The sequence below is a fragment of the Mandrillus leucophaeus genome, unplaced genomic scaffold (genome assembly GCF_000951045.1).
Source record: "Mandrillus leucophaeus isolate KB7577 unplaced genomic scaffold, Mleu.le_1.0 Scaffold28, whole genome shotgun sequence".
NCBI classification, from domain to species: Eukaryota; Metazoa; Chordata; class Mammalia; order Primates; family Cercopithecidae; genus Mandrillus; species Mandrillus leucophaeus.
The window spans coordinates 2,666,136-2,678,337 of NW_012102920.1; the positions used below are offsets into that span (position 1 = coordinate 2,666,136).

The following is a 12,202-nucleotide window of genomic DNA, read 5'->3' on the forward strand; positions in this document are numbered from 1 at the left end:
CGGTGAGAGGCCCGCTGCCTGCGTGTCCCCGGAGCGCGTCGTCCGCGGAGCCCGTTCCTGCGGCGCCTGCACAAATATTAACTCTGGCCCGAGCGCAGGCAGTTCCTGTCCCACGGCTGGATCCACGCTTGGGGCGGAGGCAAGGCAAACAGCCAACGCCCGGCACCGCCAGCCACCTGTCCCGGAGCTCCAAACTACTCTTGGCTTAGCGCCGGCCACAGCGCTATCAAAACCACCTCGCCCCGCCTTGTCCACCACCGGGCGCCCGCCGAGCCCTGAGCAGCAGGACACCGCCCACCTGCACCCACCCAGCTCACGGCTGCGACAGGCTCCCGCACGCAATGCAACCCAGAGGTCCTACTCCTCACCCGTCTCGACCCCACCCAGGCTCAGCAAAGTGATGCCAACGTGCACACGCGGAGTGGCCCCCACGCAGGGATGGTCCCATTCCCATGGTGGATGGGGCCTGGGTTGGAGACAGGCTTTGGGATGGAGGGAGACAGCACATCCCAGGCAGGAGAGGCGTGCCTGCCCCACCCCTCCCCCCAGGACTCTCCTGGACCGTCAGAAAAACAGACCAGTGCAGTGGGGCAGCGGTGTCAGCCCAAGTCCTCCTGTTAAACCCAGTGCCCTTCGGAGTTGCCAGTTTCAGGTCCTGTTCTAGGGGCTTTCCAAAGCAGGGTATAGGGAGGAGCCAGGCTGACCAGCTGTGGTAGAGAAGGTGGAAACATTATGGGTTTGGTTTCCTGCCCTGGGGCAGAGGAACAGGGGAACCTGGTGTGGGGCCTGGGCGCCCTGCTTTGATGAGACCCATATGCGTGTGCACCCCCCATGATGCAGCCTTGAGGGGTGTGAGAGCCTGCAGGGAGGACAGTACACAATCACTAAATACACTTTAATTCCCCTCCCCCAGCTGCCCTCAGCCCTACTCAGGTGGTAGGGGCGGGGGTGGCGGCGGCTCCTCTGGAGAAGCCTCCATGGGAATCGCCACAAGGCTCTGATCCTCTAGTGGTGGCATCATGGAGACCTCCAGGTCAGCGTCCATTAGCTGGGACTCCACGTATACCGGGTGCAGGTCCATGCGATTTTCCTGGACCCCAAAATTCTCCATCAACCTGCATGACAGGGGCTGGGTCAGCACAAGCTGGTGGAGTCCTGATCCTCCAGGGCAGGCCAGTGTCTGGGACAGCGCAGTCCCACAAAGGGCTTCCCCTGGGACAGCACCCCTCCTCCTCCAGGGACTCCCTTGGGATAGCTTCCTGCGCCAAGGGCCTCCCCTAAGACAGCACGCCCCACCCCAGGACCTGCCTTGAGACATCGCACCCCCCTCGAGGGCCTCCCTGGTGCTCACCTGTTGTCCACTAGTCTCGGGCATGTTTCACTGAGGGGATGAAGACTGACATGAGTCCTGGAACAGTGTTGGGCCCCCGAACCTCCCCCAACACACGCCTAGGAAACACCATTCCTACCCCAGGTGACAGCCCACCCCGGGGTAAAGGCCCCTCTTGCAAGACCGAGGACCCAGGGCAGGCAGCCTGGCCTCACTCCCACCCACTCCCGGCCCCGGGGTTCACGCACCCCTTGGCCCGCAAGACACCAACTGCCACGATGACAAGGGCACAGAAGCAGCTGGCACTGACGCCCGCCAGCACCACAAGGAGGGCGATGAGGGCTTCGCGGCTGAGGCCAAGGCTGCATTCACAGTAGGTTCCAGCTGCAGAGACAGGGCCACATAGCCATGGGGCCGGTCACCTGCCTGTGGAGGGCCTCCAGGTCTGCCCCTGCCCTGGTGGCCACCAGAAGGACACCAGAGCTCCCACCTTGCCTGGGAAAGGGGAGCCCTGGCTGGGAGCGGGGTGAGGGGGCAGGAGGAGGCACCTGCAGCAGGGATGAGCAGAAGAGACAAACATGTGAGGCCCAAGGGGCCGCCACGCAGGCAGGACGCAGGCTGGGGACCAGGGGCCATGTCCAGCCCTGGCCCCACTGCACACCTCTGACGGAACTATTGGAAGGCGCTGACTTCACAGTGGGACTGTGAGGTGGGGGTGGGGGGCCTCACGGTGCCAGTGTGTCATTTGCCCTTGGGCACCACGATTCAGGGAGCCACTGACAAAAGCAGCCCTGGGAATGGGACAGGTAGGGTGGACAGAGGCCTGAGAGAATGGCCAGCTCAGGCCAGTTCTGAGGCAGAGGCAGCAATGGGGCTGGCCTGGTCTTACGGGCAGTCCTTCACAGTGGTTTCACTGTGTTCGCCAGGATGGTCTCGATCTCCTGAACTCATGATCTGCCCGCCTCGACCTCCCAAAGTGCTGGGATTATAGGTGTGAGCCACCACGCCCGGCCAAGTCCTTCACAGTGAAAGGGGGTGGGCGGCACTCCAGGCCCTGATGTGGGTGCAGTGGCCTGACAACCTTTGGGGGTGGGCGGTAGGCAGCCTCGGCCCCAGCTCCCTCCCAGCATAAGGACTGCGGCAGCTCAGCGTGGGCTGGGCCCCAGCTGGCTGCAGGTCACCTTCCTCCAGGGCCGGGGCAGGAAGGGGCCAAGAAGGGCTAAGCGGGGGGGCTTGCACTCAGCCTCCCTCCCCACTGCTTCTGGGAGAGTCTGGCTCATGCCCTGGCAAAGCTCAGGTCAGAAGGGTTGCTGGCACACAAGGGAATCCCCCATCAACCTGGAAAGGTCTGGGGTACACTGGCCACCCCATCTGAGCAGGACCCCAAGCCTTGCCTCCTGGACATCCGCCATCCAAGGCTCCAGACTAAAGGCGTCACTGAAGTTGGAGCCCCAGGGGCTGTTTCCTCTGCAGAAAAGGCAAGCGTTGCCCACGGAAGTCGACCACAGGTCAGCATGGCCAGGGTTAATTCCAGCCTCCTTCCTGAACCTGCTGTTCCAGGCTGGGAGAGAGGCCCCTGCCCTCCCAGCTTCCCCTCCTCTGAACCTGCCAAGCAAACCGCCAGGCAGCAGAAGGAAGCACCTGCCCCACAGCCAACCAAGGCCAGGCCTCCTGCCAGCTCAGGACCCATGGGGCGCAGGGGGGCGGGGTGGGCACAGCCTGGCCCCAGTGGACCTGGTCACCAGGGACCCCCTTGCCTGTTGACAGGCGACACCCTCCTGCTGAGGTCCTCGGACCTCTGACTTGCTGAGTGACACCGTGACCTGACATGCACCTTTTACCCTTGTCTTCAGCACACATCCAGCGATGGAATCCACAGACACAGAACAAAAGGTGTGCCACAGCCAGGCTGGCAGTGACACCGGACAGGCCAGCCCAACAGGTTTGTATCCTGCTTAGGACAATGGCACACCCAGCCTGGGGCCAGGTGGTGGCCATGGTCAGCGGGATCCAGGCAAGGCCACCGCCTGAGGGGAGACAGTGGGCATCAGAGCAATCGGGACCCCCCACACCAGAATTCAGAAGAGGGGTCCCTCTGTGTGACAGCAGCACAGCCAGCCTTGGAGTGAAGTGGAGCAGGTGGCAGGGCCCAGGGCTGGAAGGGAGATATAACATAGGCGGAAGCAGCCCTCCTTGGCGGGGCAGAGGCCTGATGGCCAGAGGCTGTGCATCTGACACCTGCCTAATCCCAACCACTTCCTCCTTCAAGCCCCGAGGCAGAGTTCTCCAGAGTCAGGAGGGTGCAGGCATGTCCACGGAGCAGGACGGCTCAAACAGGCCAGATCTGGAGAGGTGGGAGGGTGCTGGGCGGCGGCTGCAGGAGCCCAGGACAGTGGACATGTGGGAACCAGCAAGGGTATCTGGGGACAGCGGCGGGAGCACTGAAGCCAGGCGCAGCGCACAGCCTGGGAAGGTGCTGCAGCAGGAGCAGGACTCGAGGCGCCGGTTCAAAGGGCCTTTGTCCCTCGGGAGGACGGCACCATCGGGGTGGAACATGTCTGGCCTGGAAATGCACCTCTGGGAGAGAGGCCCAGGTTTTAGCAGCAGAAGAGCCCAGAGCTGGACCCTAGGGCCCTTGTTCAGCTTTGTGGCGTCTCCCTCTCCCAGTGCCAGCCTCTGGGACAGGCCCTGGGCAGCCTGCACACGCATGACCACACATGTGGGGGACATGGGGGCGACCTGCCTTTCCGAGGCACACCTGTGAGGCTGAGCTCTGCGGCCACCCTGCCCAAGTGTGGAGCAGGGGACAAGTGCCCAGTCCCTCTGGCCACCAGGGCATAGCCTTGAGCAGAGCTTTGCTGCCGGAGATGAGGCGTGTTGGCCAAGAGGTCATTCGCCAGCCTAAGCAATTCCAACCGAACCCATGCAACCTCCCAGCCTTGCTGGAGACCTTCTGGCCCAGCACGTGGGGTGGGCACAGGCTGAGCAGAGGGTGACCCCAGGGCTCCTTCCAAAGGCCAGAGGCACAGGGATGGAGCTGGAGGTCTGGCAGGTAGCACCAAGCCCTAGGACATGGCTGCCTGAACCATGGCCCAGGTGTGAAGTGGGGTTTCACGTGCGGCTTCCTGAGCACCCAGGCGGGGGCGGCCTGGGAAGCTCTCAGGAGGCTGATTCCCAGTGCAGATGTGTAGGCCTGGGTGGCCCCTCACCTGCTGCTGAGGAGCAGGCCCTGCCAGGCTGAGAGAGGCCCAGGATAGAGGGGCATCTGGGGGGCCCCACAAAGCCACCAGGATAGAAAAAGATGACCTGACTTGCTTTAATCTGCACACTGTGGGGGTGGGAGTGGGCGTGCCCCTGAGCAGTGCATTCTGGGACACAGGCGGGCAGGGGCTGGCATGGGAGGATGAGAGCACCTGCAGGGCAGCACCTGGTGGGCAGGCGGGTGGGTGCATCAGCTGCAGTTCTTGGGCAGGCGGTAGACGCCGGCCGAGTAGACGAGCTGCTGGTCCCGCACCTTCTTCTGTAGGTAGCCCTGCAGCTCCTGCAGGTCAATCTCGGCCAGCGCAGGCCCGGTCACCACAAACATGCGGAGCATGTTGTAGATACGATCCAGCGAGAGGCTCTCCAGGTTGGTCAGCATGGCCTGGATGTATGTCCAGAAGAGCTGCGGACACAGGCCAGCCCCCATCAGGCACCCGCAGGCCCTCCCCGCCACCCCCCACGGGCCCGCACACGCACCAGCAGCTCCTCCTCCTTCTGGTCAGCCTGGGAGGCCATGCCAGAGTCGCTCTCGTCGTCACTGTCCAGGAGCACCATGTTGTCCCGGTCCTGAGGCCGCTCCTCCTCAATGACAGAGAAGGTGCCGGGGGGCTCCTCGCGCAGCACGCCCTGCTGCAGCCACACAGACATCCGCCGCCGTAGCAGTGCCACGGGCATCTTCACTGCCTTGCTCAGTTCCTCCAGGGTCCAGCTGGCTGTGTGCAGAGTGACCGGGACACTGGGCAGACTGGGCACAGGCTGCACCTCCCCTGCCTCCTGTCAGCCCAGAGGTCAGGGGGCTCCCAGACCACCCTGCCTTGCCCGTGGGAAAGGGAAGGGTGCTGCCTGCTGGCGCAGCTGCCCCAAACCACACCGTCACTGGGGAACAGTCCCTCACCCACACCTGGGCCGTGTGGCCGGGGCAGACTAGCTAGGGGCTGGTGGGCTCACCTTGGTCCTGAAAATACAGCAAGATCACCGCCTGTACCGGGGTGACCGCCACAGACAGCGTGCGGTCAGCCAGCTCCACGTCCATGGTCACCAGGCCCAGGGTGTGCTTCCAACTGAGGGTCCGCATGGCCTAAGGAGGGCTTGGGTCAGCCTGGGCAGCTTGGCTGCAGGGGGCTCAGGCCCATGGGCTCTGCCACCTGGTACTGGGTGAGAAAGGGGCTCCCAAAGCCACCTGCCCCACCCCACTCTGGCAGGCAGGTGAGCAGTGAGAGCACAGGACTGGGTGGGGTCCCTACCTGCTCAGCCACCATGAAATGGCAATGGGGCCAGCGTCACAAGGTGTGTCCCAAAAAGGCTACGTCTGCCTCCTAACCCCCAGTGCTTGGAAATGTGGCTGTATTTACAACAGGGTTGATGCAGATACAACTGAGGTCACACTGGAGTGGGGTGCACCCTAATCCAAATGACCGGGGCCCTTCTAAGCAAAGGAAAGATGGGAAGACACAGGCAGGCGGGGAGGCAGCCCACGAAGACAGAGGCTGCCTGGAGCAATGCGGCCACAAGCCAAGAAACACCACGGGCTGTGGCAAACACCAGAAACTGGGGGGCAACGGAGGTCTCTAAGAGGTTTCAGAGGGAACGGGGCCCTGCCAATACCTTCACCTTGGACTTCCAGCCTCCAGAACTTAAGACAATCTATTTCTGTTTTTTTAACCCACCCAGTTTGTGACACTTTGTTACAGCAACCACAAGAAATGAACAGATTTTGGTACCAGGAAGGGCGCTGTGGAAACCTAACACCGAGAACGGTGGCAGCAGCTTTGGAAGTGGGTGATGGGGAGAGGCTGGAAGAACTATGGTGAGGGCCTGCGCGACTGTTGGTAGAAAGGCGTGAAGACAAGCCCGGAAACGGCCGGGAGAGGAGAGCTGCCGTCGTCTTGGAGAATACACACAGCATCACAGACTGGATACCAGCAGCAATGCCGACCCAACAGGTGCTTCCAGTGAGGTCTCAGGTGGAAATGAGTGTGCTACTGGGAACCAGAGGAGGCAGCAGAAAGCTTGGCTGGCTGGGGCTCTACTGTTGGGTGCATGGTGGGGCCTACAGCTGATGAGCCTGGACATTCAGCTGAGATTTCCAAGCAGTGTGGAAAGTGCCACCTGGCTTCTCCTTGCTACTTACAGCAGATACAAGAGGGAAACCATCAGTGAGGCAGGAACCATTAAGCAAAAAGGCACCAGCCCTTGGGGATCTGAAAAATGCTGTATCCAGGCAGCTCTGAGACGTGGCCAAGGGTGTGGTTGGACCAGGGTTTGCTAGCGATGAGATGCGACCTGTGCATCCAACTAACCATCTCAGCAGCAGACAGGGACAGGTGGGGCCTCTGGGAAAGGGCTGCGGACCCACCTGTCTGAGCGCTTGGACACTGGTGAGCTGCATAAGGCAACAAGGTGTGTGAGAATTTTGTACCATCTGAAGTGCTGCCAGGCTGGACCGAAAGGCAGGCAGGCTCCAAGAGCAGAGCTGCAGAGGCCAAGGCCGAAGCTGACGAGGCGGGGCTGCCCCTGCAGGCTGAGGACGGAGCAGGGAGCCAAAGAGGATTCGCAGGCCTGGAAGTCAACTGGAATTTTAGCTGCTGGGTTTGAACTCACTTGGGACCTGCCAACCTTTTTCCTCCCAGTTTTCCCTTTTGGGGTGGGAATGTCTATGCTTGTCTTACGGTGGAACTTCTGAAACAGATGATTTGTTGCCTGATTTCACAGTGTCCCAGCTGGAGAGGAATGAAGCGCACTCCAAGCCTCACCCGTGCCTCGTTTAGACGGTATTTACATGCTGAGCTGTGGAACTTCGTGTGGACGACATTTAGATGGGATTTTTGGACTTGGAGTTGATGCTGAAATGGTGAAGACTTTTGGGGCTACTGGGGTTAACTGTCACTTGCACGCTGGAGGGACCCGCCATGGGGCAGACTGTTACGCACTGAATTGTGCCCCTCAAAAAGACACATGAACCCCTAACTCCCAGTGCCTCTGATGGGATCTTATGTGGAAATACGGTCATTAAAGATATAATTAAAATGACATCACCCTGGAATAGAGTAAGTGTCCTTCTAAGAGGGAGACAGGAACAGAGACACGGGGGAACATCACGGGCGACACGGCAGAGACCAGAGCAAGCCACCCACAGGCCCTGGAGCTCCTGGAGCTCCCAGAAGCTGGAAGAGGAGGAAGCAGCTTCCCCTAGAGCCGTCGGAGGGCCCTGCTGGCCTGACTTCAGACTTCTGACTTCTGTAAGATGATCGTTTCTTCTAAGCCCCCTGGTTTGTGGTACTCTGTGCCGGTGGCACCGGGGCACTGACACACCTGCTCTGTGGGCCAAGGGCTCCTGAGTCCTTCCAGGATCCGGCAGCTCTTAACGGAAACAAACCTCTCTTTACGGACAGAAAATAGAGGAGGAGTCAGTGGCTTGCCTTGGTCCTAGCTCTGGCTCCAAGGCCGTGACCTCCACAAACGCCACTGGTCAGCCTGCAGCAGGACAGATGCAAGGGCTCAGAAGCAGCTGGCTCAGGCGTAGATGCTGTGGGCTGCATGGCCAGCCAGGTGTCCAGCAAGGTCCCTTGGCCAGGAGCTCTGCTGGTGGGACCCCTCAGCACAGACCCGGGGCCTTCCTAAGCTACTCCTGTGTCCCACTGGAGTGTGGCTGTCCCAGCACTTCAGGCCTGAGCAATGGGCAGTGGCTGAGCCATGCCTGGGACCCGAAGCGGGACCCTGGAGGGAGGCCAGTGGGACCTCGCCTGGAAGTGGTGCTGGAGAGCCTGAGGCAGCCAGAAGGGGCGGGGAAAGGGGCCGAGCGTGGAGCCCAGCCACACAGATGATGTATACCAGAACGCAGAGGGGCATGGTGCCCACAGGCTCCAGAGATGCCAGGCTGTAGCACAGGCCACAGCTGGAGGTGCGGGGATTGCCAGGGCCCTCCTTTCCACCAGGAGCAGGCAGGAGCCACACGGACCCTCCATAAGCTGCAAGGGACACCTGGACTCTTCCAGAGCCAAGCTGAGGCCTGGAGGGAGGCAGCAGACACTCGCCACCGTGGTCAGCAGCCCGGCCCTACCAGAGCCCCGTAGCCTCCCGCCCTGGGGCCTCTGCCTGGCCCTCCCCTTGTCTGTCTCTGGAAGGAAGCTTCCCCCTTGGTTTCTAAAGTGGACATATCGCCCTCCCCTCCCCTAGGAGTAAGTTCCCTTGGCCTGTCAACACAGCAACGCCCTCTTACTCGCCAAAGAAAAAAAGAACACACATCTAGGTCCAGCCTCCTTGACAGCAGACCTGGAGAAGCTGCGGACCCTCCTTTGAACTCAGCCCCACCTGCCAGCCTCCTGGCGGCTCTGTCCTAAGACTGCTCCTCTGGCCCTGGCTGAGGCTGGACCATCCCCCTCCTGGGGCTCCTGGGGCTCCTGGGATTGGGGTCTGCAGCCTGGATGCCGGCTGTGCCCCAGGACCCTCTCCTCACATTTCCCCCGCTGGGGTGCCCGCCCCACCCCAGTCTTCAGCATTGCTGGGCATACTGGAGGCCCCACAGGCCCCACACATCAGACTGAAAGCCCTGGAACCTGCCTGTGATGGCTATCCTAACCCCTTCCTCCGCCAGCCGACACATCTCACCTGACTATGAGCTCAGGGAAAGAACCTCCAAGCCTGGTCCCATCCCTTGGGCTCTGGACGCCTGTCCTGGGACTGCTGGGATCGGCAGTGCTGCCAGGGATGTGAGCCAAACACGGCCAACACCATTACCTGGGCACACTGTCCCCGTCTGCCAGTGACCTCCAGGCCAGGGCTCACTCCTCCACTCCCCACATCTGCTTCCCTCCTATTCCCACCACAGACCCACAGCCCCGGTCCTCAAGTACCGCTGGAACCTGCAAAGGTAGTTCTTGAGGAAACAGACCTGGAGAAGGGGGCAGGGCTGCAGTCCTGGGAGTCAGGTGTGCTTGGGAGCGCTGCCCTGGGCAGAGGGCAACTCTGGCTCCCCGGCTGCCTCCCTGCAGTGACACAAGGCACCCCAAGCCCCGGTTCTGAGAGGCAGAGGACGGATGGTGAAAGAGGAGGAAACGCTCAGAGGGCGGGGCCTGCTGTGGCCACAGGGGTCCCCGTAAAGCAGTCGAGAGACCTGGGCCCAGCAGAGTCCACCCAAGCTCCTGTGGGCCACGGGGACTCTTGCTCACAGGCGCACAGGGTTGCTGGGAGGAAGGCAGATGGAGTGTGGGCCAGATCCACTCCCTCTCCTGCAGGGGTGACTGCGAGATGGGACCAACCCAGAGACACTCGGGTGACAACGGGGCGGCCACAGGTACCAGGCTGCTGGGAGCCCCGCAGCGCAGGATGGGGGTGCCGAGGGCCCATGGGGCGGCCCGGCGTGGAGGTACCTTGAGCTGCTCGTACTTCTTGCAGTAAGCCTCCAGGGCTGCCCTGATGTCCTCGGGGACCTCGAGCTTCTCATCCTTGAAGGGTGGCCAGAATTCACTGGACAGGATGACAGCATAGACCCCGAACGGTGGCTGCTCCTCCGCCGGCCGCTTCTCGTCCTCCTCCCGGATGTTGGCGTTGATGCGGCGGGAGTCCGCCATGTCCTGAGGAGGAGCCAGTGTCACGGGGGACCTGTGGGGCAGCCGGGCAGCGGGCGGGGCTGGGACCCACCTTCAGCATGACCTCGCAGAAGTGCATTGGGGCCTCGCCAAAGCGCAGCTTCAGCAGCTCCACGTTGCGGATCTCCCTGGAAAGATGAGTGTCTGGGCAGGGTGTCGCGGTGAGCCCCAGCCCCAAGGAGCACCTGTGGCAGGGCACGGGGGTGCCCCCCAGGTAGAGCAGGGGTCCTGTGTGGGCACCCCGATGGCTAGCACACCTTCAGCCAGGAGTGGGGGCGGAAGCACAGCTCCAACCAGGCCCCAGGCACGGGATCAGGGCCCTGTCCCGACAGAGGCTTGGCAAAGGCCCCGGTACCCCGGAGATGACCGGCACATCGTGGGCCTCACCGCTCAGGGCTGAAGCTGAACTGGTGTAGCAGGCGGTCGGCCAGCAGCGAGCGGTACTCATTGATGAAGAGATCCTTGCTGCCGTAGATGCTGACCAGCAGACTGATGATGTCTGATGAACGCCTCTTGGAGCTCGACTTCCCTGGCACGGTGGGGACAGGGGTGTCACCTGACAGGCACCAGGGCAAGGACAGGGCCGCCCCCCTCCCAACCCACCCAGCCAGACGGCACAGCCTGGCAGGGCTCTTCCTGAAGGCCCTCGAGGCTGGGAGCAGCCCGGCGCCTCCTGGGAGACCTAGAGTCAGGTCCTGTAGCAAAAGCTTCAATCCCCAGCCCCTCCCACCTCACAGGGACCTCCTGGGACCCCCATGCAGGCTTAGGGGACAAGCCAAAGGTCCTGGGGTTTTCCTCTGAGACTAAAGATGTGTTGAAGACTTACCATCTGTGCCAGGGCAGGGGCCAGGCCTGGGCCCCACAGCCCTGAGAGCCCTCGCAGACGAGGGCCAGGCACAGATGGGCCCTGAGCAGGAGCTGGCACCCTAACAGGACTCTGAGGCCCAAATCAGTATGGGGCTCAGGGGCCACCCACATCTTCACTCCTCTGCCAGGTGCGGTGGCAGGGCAGGAACACCCCACAGCTCACAAGCAGTGTGAGGCAGGGCATCCCCCACGGCCAGTCACTAGCCACGGAGGAACACAGCCCATCACGGGCCTGCCCAGGCCGGCGGGGGGGTGGAGCACTGCCCTGAACTTCGACACCCTCAAGCCTCTGGGACACTGGCCACACCTGACACAGCCAAGCTCTGTGACAGAGATGAGTCCAGAGCAGACGGCCTGGCTGAAGCCCCCACCCTGCTGGTGAACAGGGCTGTGCGGGGCTGACCTGGATCGGCATCCACGGGGTCCGGGACCCAGTCCTCCGGCTCGCCCGAGTCGTCCTCACTGTCCTGGCCTGTCTCCAGGCTCGCAGGGTCGGTCTTGGACAGCTCAACAGCCAGGTCCCCTGTCCCGTCCGAGTCCCCCGTCAGCCCGGCCACAATCTGCCGCACCGTGTCCTCCCGTGTCCTGCCGACGTGAGTGCTGCTGTGGCCCACAGTGTGGACACCCTGCGTGCACCTCCCACCACTCACCCCAGTACCGGCCCCATCTAGGCCAGCACCACCGACCCTGCCTCTACACTCAGTGTGACAGGCTGTGTATTAAAGACAGGCCCGTCAGACTCCTTAAAAACAAATAAACTCAACGCTACTCGGGAACAGCAGGAGCTGCGCGCGCGCTCCCAGCACTTAGGGACACTGAGCCAGGAAGACTCAGGTCCAGGTGTCCGAGGCTGCAGGGAGATAGGATTCTGCCTCCGCACTCCGACACAGCAAGAGCCTATCTCGGAAAAAAAAAAAGGCCAGGTGGGGTGGCTCACGCCTGTAATCCAGCACTTTGGGAGGCTGAGGCGGGCAGATCAGGAAGGCAGGAGATCGAGACCATCCTGGCTAACACGGTGAAACCCTGTCTCTACTAAAAATACAAAAAAAAAATTAGCCAGGCATGGTGGCGGGCGCCTGTAGTCCCAGCTACTCCAGAGGCGGAGGCAGGAGAATGGCGTGAACCCGGGAGACGGAGCTTGCAGTGAGCCGAGATC

At 62.1% G+C, this 12,202-nt stretch overlaps 2 protein-coding genes across 2 annotated transcripts in view; both read right to left on the reverse strand.

The window, feature by feature from the left end:
- Positions 1-882: 882 nt before the first annotated feature.
- On the reverse strand, positions 883-1,979 carry TMEM210 (transmembrane protein 210). The gene is made up of 4 exons (XM_011985119.1): positions 1,879-1,979; positions 1,579-1,714; positions 1,352-1,381; positions 883-1,115 (listed from the first exon to the last, which is right to left on the reverse strand). Exons 1-4 carry the CDS (start codon positions 1,964-1,966, stop codon positions 926-928), a joined length of 444 nt encoding a protein of 147 aa, XP_011840509.1. The 5' UTR covers positions 1,967-1,979; the 3' UTR covers positions 883-925.
- Positions 1,980-4,630: 2,651 nt separating this feature from the next.
- Positions 4,631-12,202, reverse strand: part of ANAPC2 (anaphase promoting complex subunit 2) — a 13,817-nt gene continuing 6,245 nt past the window's right edge. Inside the window, exons 7-13 of the mRNA XM_011985121.1 lie at positions 11,450-11,631; positions 10,567-10,708; positions 10,232-10,307; positions 9,961-10,164; positions 5,540-5,669; positions 5,069-5,304; positions 4,631-4,994 (exon numbers count right to left, since the gene is read on the reverse strand). Coding sequence (XP_011840511.1) covers positions 4,782-4,994; positions 5,069-5,304; positions 5,540-5,669; positions 9,961-10,164; positions 10,232-10,307; positions 10,567-10,708; positions 11,450-11,631 — 1,183 coding nt within the window. The 3' untranslated portion in view covers positions 4,631-4,781. The remainder of the gene's footprint in view (positions 4,995-5,068; positions 5,305-5,539; positions 5,670-9,960; positions 10,165-10,231; positions 10,308-10,566; positions 10,709-11,449; positions 11,632-12,202) is intronic.